This window comes from Poromitra crassiceps (assembly GCF_964638095.1).
Source record: "Poromitra crassiceps genome assembly, chromosome: 30".
NCBI classification, from domain to species: domain Eukaryota; kingdom Metazoa; phylum Chordata; class Actinopteri; order Beryciformes; family Melamphaidae; genus Poromitra; species Poromitra crassiceps.
Window position 1 is genome coordinate 1,395,740 of NC_139652.1, and position 8,271 is coordinate 1,404,010.

Here is an 8,271-nt window from a genome sequence, read left to right on the forward strand (position 1 = left end):
GACAGTTTTTCATTTTTAATTTACGATCAACCTCACAGAACGCAGGGAGCTGGCTCTCCTATGGACAGTAAACTCAGGCTAAGTTCACGAAGGCTAACAAAATAAAAAGCTATTCTTGTCGGATCAAACAACATTCCTGCAATTTCCTCAAGACCTCTCCTCCCCGGAGACCTCTCCTCCCCGGAGACCTCTCCAAGACCTCTCCTCCTCATCCCGGTTTACGTGTGATACAATTTTTGCTCAATATGTGACTACAAAACGTATTAGAAATCAAATCACAGTCTGAACATTTTGACCTTGTACCGTTGAAAATATTGATTTGTCATAGTAGTTGAATATGCAGTTGCTTCACGGTTTGGTGTTGAAAGGCTGTTTTTAAGATGACTTTTTTGGAAAGAGTGTACATTGAAGGTTTTTAATGCTTTAAATGTCTTTTTTTACCGTAACGGGCATTTGGTTTGTATAGTATATAGCTCTAATTGATAATTGAAGCTGTGGTGTATGTACTGTATATTCAGTAAGAGCCTGGGTCTTGAGAGCACCCAGCTACAGTATCATGTTGGAAGGACACAATTTTTGCGACTATTTATATTTCCTACATTCTGTATTCAATCCTGACGCATTTCAGGCAATGCAATTTTACTATTGTTTGTACCTTTGCAAAAAAAATTAAATAAAGAAAATGATAAAGAAGCAGTCTTGTTTTCACCTCTTTGGGTTGGATCGTTGGCAGATAAACGAGACAGCAGAGACCTTTCATCTTTTTATCAATACATCTGTACAAATGAAAAGTTTTAACACAATTAAGCTAACAAATACATTAAATATACATTTTCAAAATTGCAATTATATAAAAAGAATTAAATAAGGCGTCCCGCGGCACCATGGCATACATATAAAAAAAAAAAAAAAGACTTTCAATTCATTGGTATACACAATGGACATATATTCACCAAGCAAGTTATTAATATCAAACAAAACGATTTTGATTTTGATTCTTATTACAAATGCTAGAATTTCTAGCGTACCTCGCAAGCGAAGTCGCCTGTAGTCATCTTCCTTGCGTGCTCGCCTGTAGCTCGTACACTTCACGTGCTCACCTGCTCAACTGGCATGCGCACCTCTGCCTTATAGTAGTGAGATCTACATGTGACAATTATTGTATCGAGGTTGACCAATGCTAATTTATTATTTTTCCCATGTGTCTCTTAACTTGGAGGTTTGTTTGCTTGACAGAAAGTTACCAAATTGCATCATCTTCATCATCATCATCTCGAACTGAAAGACTTTCAGACCAAGGCAGGATCTGGAAGCTCTGAAGCAACGCTCAGGCATCTAGTCTGATTTTCAAAAGTCTCCACACAAGTCACAGCTCTCAAATTGTTCGATTCAAACAGAAGACATTTCCTGCTCTGTTTCATGTCTTTCAAGGTCTCGTTTGCTGGCTCAACATTGCTATTGGAGCATGACATTACAAGAGACATTAGAAGATCCAGACATGAGTATTATAATTCATTGGACGCTTGTAAAGGTAGTGACCAAGTTCCTCTATTGTGTTGGTGCCAGTTAGTCCAGAGGCTCCTGTTTGATGCGGACGGGGGTGCTGGTGATGGACTGGCTGGTCCCTAGGTGGCGACACAGGACGAACTCGCTGAACTGGGACGAGTCGACTCCCCCGCCGCACGACGCCTTGATGCTGAAGCCCTTCTCAAACAGCCTCTCCAACACCTGATAGCAGCAAACAGAAAGTCAGTCATCAGCGCCTGACTGGACTCAGCACATGAGTTACATGAGGGGCAGTTCAGACACGTTGACATGTTCAGTAGGGCTGGACTCAGCACATGAGTTACATGAGGGGCAGTTCAGACACGTTGACATGTTGGGATCGCCACTTCTTTCCCAATTCAATACAATTCCGATACACAAGGTCCCGATATGACATCTTTCCAATAGTAAGACAAGATAGTCCCTTCTCTTCTCTGTGTGTGTATTATAAATGGGCAATTACATGCAGTTTTTCTGTGTGCAATATACAGGATGATGTGTGGGTGTGTGTACCTTTTATTGCTGTATTATTTGAGTGATTTTAGCATAGTTGTGTGTGTGGGTCAGAGTCCTGCACCGGGTCTTGAAAATCAGACCCGCGCAGGACTCTGGTGTGGGTCACACTTCTGACCGCTCATCTCTAGCGTGCCTCTCAGCCTCGCACACTTCCAGCTGAGTGAACTGACCTGCACAGAGTTGAGCCTGCAGTATCCATTGAGGGGGAAGCGGATGACGTGGGTGGGGTCCTGGTTCCAGCCTGCGTTGACCGAGTTGCACATGACGTCTCCGGTCTCGGGGAAGATCTCCTCGATGAGGACCTTCTCCCCGCTCAGGGCGATCCTCTCGCCCAGGTCGGGCGTGACGCGGACCACCAGGCACTCGCAGGGCACCGCCCGCCCAGCCTCGCGCTCCACCTGCCAGCGCTCCAGCTCCCGCACCATGGGGCTCAGCTGGTAATAACGCGCCTCCTCATACAGCTGGGCGAAGTCCTGCAGGAGACACAGGAAGGTTGGAGTTCAGAGTTTCTCCACACAAGACACAAACATTGATACTTTTTGTAGGTGTTTTAGGTCCTTCATCTCTGTAAACAGATTTCTGCATAATAATATTGTCTCTCTCGCGTCTCAAGTTGCTAATCGGACTGTAAATGATGTACAGAAGAGTCTAATCATTGTCCAGACAAAAAGACGATGGGTTCGGGGGATTGCTAAACCCCAGACCCAAGTTTGTGGTGAAGCCTGATATTTGATGAAAAGTTGGCTGGTGCCATGTCATGTCACGTTCCATTGAGTACAACAAGTTGTGACATCACCTGGCACCAAAGACCAACCAATAGCAGATGGCCAGTTCAGTACCCCATTCCCCCATTAGATGTCAGGCTTCACTCAGATTTGGGTTCGGGGTTTAGCTGCACATGTAAACGACCGACATGACAAACCGTCGAGATACAAAAGCTGGCTGATAGACCAACGATGCCGGCTGGCGCCGTCTCTCACCGAGGGAAGCCGCTGTGTAATCTGAGCGACAGCGAGCGAGCAACATGAAACGCTAGCTGTGAACTCAATGACACGCTTTCATAGCGTTTGATATCGCTCAGCCTCCTTGCGTACACAGGCGGCCCACCGCGATATCTGTCAGCCCCGATCCCTCTGAAGCGCTTCACAAGTTCTCCACTGGCAGCAGCAGACACGTCTATTAATAATGACTGTGTGTGAAATACAGAGAGGGAGGGCTTTTTACTCCACATACGGCTTCTGACAGCCAGCATACAGAGGAGCTAGCAGAGCCGCTGTTAGCCCGGGGCACCATGCTGTATCAAAGACTCGCCTCCTTAACCCCCCCCCCCCCACACACACACACACACACACACACACACACACCCCCCCCCCACACACACACACACACACACACACACACACACACACCCCCACACACACACACACACACACACACCCCTCCCCCCCCCCTACCTCGTAGGCTTGAAGCGAAGGATAGATGTGTTTTATAAAAAGGGGTTTTGTCCGTGGGCCGTTTGAGTCATCCTGAGCAAAGCCGCGCAATAACAGAGGCAACACTAGCTAACTACAGAGAGACACGCAGTATCAGACACATTCGTTCACACACACACACACACACACACACGCACACACACACACACACACACACACACACACACACACACACACACACACACACACACACACACACACATTAATTTAGTAAAACACACTCCCCCTATTCCTGCTTCAAGCAATGCTGTGCTGCACTGATTAAAGGGGCAGAATGTGCTTCCAGAGTTTCACACTGTGAGAGACAGTCAGAGTACCTTGACTCTTTTACACACGGTCCTACATGACCTTCACAGTCAGAGTACCTTGAAGTCCTCTGGCAGAAGGAGTTTACACACGGTCCTACATGACCTTCATCCTCAGCCTACCTTGATGTCCTCTGGCAGAAGGAGCTTACACACGGTCCTACATGACCTTCATCCTCAGCCTACCTTGAAGTCCTCTGGCAGAAGGAGCTTACACACGGTCCTACATGACCTTCACCCTCAGCCTACCTTAAAGTCCTCTGGCAGAAGGAGCTTACACACGGTCCTACATGACCTTCATCCTCAGCCTACCTTGATGTCCTCTGGCAGAAGGAGCTTACACACGGTCCTACATGACCTTCATCCTCAGCCTACCTTGATGTCCTCTGGCAGAAGGAGCTTACACACGGTCCTACATGACCTTCATCCTCAGCCTACCTTGAAGTCGTCTGGCAGGAAGAGCTTACACACGGTCCTATATGACCTTCACCCTCAGCCTACCTTAAAGTCCTCTGGCAGAAGGAGCTTACACACGGTCCTACATGACCTTCACCCTCAGCCTACCTTGAAGTCCTCTGGCAGAAGGAGCTTACACACGGTCCTACATGACCTTCATCCTCAGCCTACCTTGAAGTCGTCTGGCAGGAGGAGCTTACACACGGTCCTACATGACCTTCATCCTCAGCCTACCTTGAAGTCCTCTGGCAGAAGGAGCTTACACATGGTCCTACATGACCTTCACCCTCAGCCTACCTTGAAGTCCTCTGGCAGGAGGAGTTTACACACGGTCCTACATGACCTTCATCCTCAGCCTACCTTGAAGTCCTCTGACAGGAGGAGTTTACACACGGTCCTACATGACCTTCATCCTCAGCCTACCTTGAAGTCCTCTGGCAGAAGGAGCTTACACACGGTCCTACATGACCTTCACCCTCAGCCTACCTTGAAGTCCTCTGGCAGGAGGAGTTTACACATGGTCCTACATGACCTTCATCCTCAGCCTACCTTGAAGTCCTCTGGCAGAAGGAGCTGACACACGGTCCTACATGACCTTCATCCTCAGCCTACCTTGATGTCCTCTGGCAGAAGGAGCTTACACACGGTCCTACATGACCTTCATCCTCAGCCTACCTTGATGTCCTCTGGCAGAAGGAGCTTACACACGGTCCTACATGACCTTCATCCTCAGCCTACCTTGAAGTCCTCTGGCAGAAGGAGCTTACACACGGTCCTACATGACCTTCACCCTCAGCCTACCTTGAAGTCCTCTGGCAGGAGGAGCTTACACACGGTCCTACATGACCTTCATCCTCAGCCTACCTTGAAGTCCTCTGGCAGGAGGAGTTTACACACGGTCCTATATGACCTTCACCCTCAGCCTACCTTGAAGTCCTCTGGCAGGAGGAGCTTACACATGGTCCTACATGACCTTCATCCTCAGCCTACCTTGAAGTCCTCTGGCAGGAGGAGTTTACACATGGTCCTACATGACCTTCATCCTCAGCCTACCTTGAAGTCCTCTGGCAGAAGGAGCTGACACACGGTCCTACATGACCTTCATCCTCAGCCTACCTTGATGTCCTCTGGCAGAAGGAGCTTACACACGGTCCTACATGACCTTCATCCTCAGCCTACCTTGATGTCCTCTGGCAGAAGGAGCTTACACACGGTCCTACATGACCTTCATCCTCAGCCTACCTTGAAGTCCTCTGGCAGAAGGAGCTTACACACGGTCCTACATGACCTTCACCCTCAGCCTACCTTGAAGTCCTCTGGCAGGAGGAGCTTACACACGGTCCTACATGACCTTCATCCTCAGCCTACCTTGAAGTCCTCTGGCAGGAGGAGTTTACACACGGTCCTATATGACCTTCACCCTCAGCCTACCTTGAAGTCCTCTGGCAGGAGGAGCTTACACATGGTCCTACATGACCTTCATCCTCAGCCTACCTTGAAGTCCTCTGGCAGGAGGAGCTTACACACGGTCCTATATGACCTTCACCCTCAGCCTACCTTGAAGTCCTCTGGCAGGAGGAGATTACACATGGTCCTACATGACCTTCATCCTCAGCCTACCTTGAAGTCCTCTGGCAGGAGGAGTTTACACACGGTCCTACATGACCTTCATCCTCAGCCTACCTTGAAGTCGTCTGGCAGAAGGAGTTTACACACGGTCCTACATGACCTTCATCCTCAGCCTACCTTGAAGTCCTCTGGCAGGAGGAGTTTACACACGGTCCTACATGACCTTCATCCTCAGCCTACCTTGAAGTCCTCTGGCAGGAGGAGTTTACACACGGTCCTACATGACCTTCATCCTCAGCCTACCTTGAAGTCCTCTGGCAGGAGGAGTTTACACACGGTCCTACATGACCTTCATCCTCAGCCTACCTTGAAGTCCTCTGGCAGGAGGAGTTTACACACGGTCCTACATGACCTTCATCCTCAGCCTACCTTGAAGTCCTCTGGCAGAAGGAGCTTACACACGGTCCTACATGACCTTCATCCTCAGCCTACCTTGAAGTCCTCTGGCAGGAGGAGCTTGCAGGTGCGCAGGAAGCTGAGGATGTAGCGGAATATATCTCCGTCCCGGTCGATGAAGTAGTGCTGCTTCAAGCTGTCCAGTACGATGGGCTCAGTGCCGTTAAACAGACGACCGATCCTGAGAGCGAGAGAGAGAGAGAGAGAGAGAGAGAGAGAGAGAGAGAGAGAGAGAGAGAGAGAGAGAGAGAGAGAGAGAGAGAGAGAGAGAGAGAGAGAGAGAGACAGAACAAGCAGGTATCAGTGAAACAGACTGATTTTCAACTAATTTCATATCAAGGACCCTAATTCAGTCCACGTTAGAGCCACAGGCCCCCCATTTGATGAGGTTTTGTCTCTCAGACCCACATCTGAATATTTGTAATGTTGGATGTGATTTTGTCCAGAATAGGTCGAGTCACTCTTCTACATTCTCTAACTGTGTTCACTTCTTGTCAATTCAATATTCAAGTTGAACAATTCATCAGTTTGCTGGGGACCCCTCAGGCCACGGACCCCTGGTGGTCCCCAGACCCCATGTTAAGAACCACTGCATTATACAGTGTCATATAGCATAGTATCTATATCACACACACACACACACACACACACACACACACGTGCGTGCGTGCGTGTGTGTGTGTGTGTGTGTGTGACACACTTGAATACTTGAACCAAGTCTTTGACTATTTTTGAAGTCTAGGTTGAGTTTCGTCTTCACTCTGGGCAAAATATAAAATAACGCTCTTTTCGTCTCTCTCCCTCCTCCCCCCTCTCTCTCCCTCTCCTCTCTCTCTCTTCTCTCCCTCTCTTCTCTCTCTTCTCTCTCTCTTCTCCTCTCCCTCTCTCCTCTCTCTCTCTTCTCCCTCTCTTCTCTCTCTCCCTCTCCTCTCTCTCTCTTCTCTCCCTCTCTTCTCTCTCTCTTCTCTCTCTCTCTTCTCTCCCTCTTCTCTCCCTCTCTTCTCTCTCTCCCTCTCCTCTCTCTCTCTCTTCTCTCCCTCTCTTCTCTCTCTCTTCTCTCTCTCTCTTCTCTCCCTCTTCTCTCCCTCTCTTCTCTGTAAATCGATGCCAGGTCCTTTTCTAAGAGCCGCTGCTCGTCCTTGCCGGCTGCCTTGAGGAACTCCTGGGCCCCAGCAGCAGGAGTTTCACCTCCTCGCTCCAGGCCAGCTCTCTCTCTCTCTCTCTCTCTCCATCTCTCTTTCCCTCTCTTTGTCCTCCAAAAGGCAATTCAAATCCCCCTTGTCTTGTTCCCCTCCTCAGTTCTCTCCCCTCTGCCCGTCTCTCTGCAAGAAGAAAGGAGTGTGAACAAGTGGGAGGAGTTTATGAGCCAAGGTCATGATGATGGCTGAGATGATGAAGGTGCATCATCTAACTGAGCCTGAGGATCGTGATCTAACTGAGCCTGAGGATTGTGCTCTTGTGAAGATGGCTGCTTTGCACATTTTGCTGCTAAACTTTTCAAATGTACCATTTTGTGCACATGGAGCTACTCTTAACGCTGCAGCAGGAACATTTTTGAGGACTTCAATACCTTCAAAACCTCCAAGATACAATGTATTTTTGGTGCTCAAAGCACCAAAAATACATTTGAAAAACTCAACAGCAACGTCTCTTTCCAGAAATCATGACCCGGTTACTCAATATAGCTCACAGATCTTGTTGTCAGCAGTTTCATCTAGGAACTATTTTCTTTCAACTGAACTACACCCACTAGCTGCTGCTATAGCTAGCCTTTCAAATGAGTATTAACCTTAACATACATGTCTTTGACAGGAAAACTTGACTAAATAAAATCAGGATGAGGTTGACTAAATATGATAAGAACATAAGAGAAAGTGGATTATAGCTCACTCAGATAAACATGTGAATGTTGTGTGATATGCAAAGGTTGT

General features: G+C 48.2%; 1 protein-coding gene across 2 annotated transcripts in view; it reads right to left on the reverse strand.

Moving 5' to 3' along the window:
* Positions 1 to 785: 785 nt before the first annotated feature.
* LOC310800302 (BTB/POZ domain-containing protein kctd15-like) overlaps positions 786 to 8,271 on the reverse strand; it is a 17,769-nt gene continuing 10,283 nt past the window's right edge. For both annotated transcript variants that reach the window (XM_083662881.1, XM_083662880.1), the window contains exons 3-5: positions 6,377 to 6,521; positions 2,232 to 2,534; positions 786 to 1,728 (exon numbers count right to left, since the gene is read on the reverse strand). In XM_083662881.1, the coding sequence (XP_083519007.1) occupies positions 1,567 to 1,728; positions 2,232 to 2,534; positions 6,377 to 6,521 (610 nt within the window). In that variant the 3' untranslated portion in view covers positions 786 to 1,566. The remainder of the gene's footprint in view (positions 1,729 to 2,231; positions 2,535 to 6,376; positions 6,522 to 8,271) is intronic.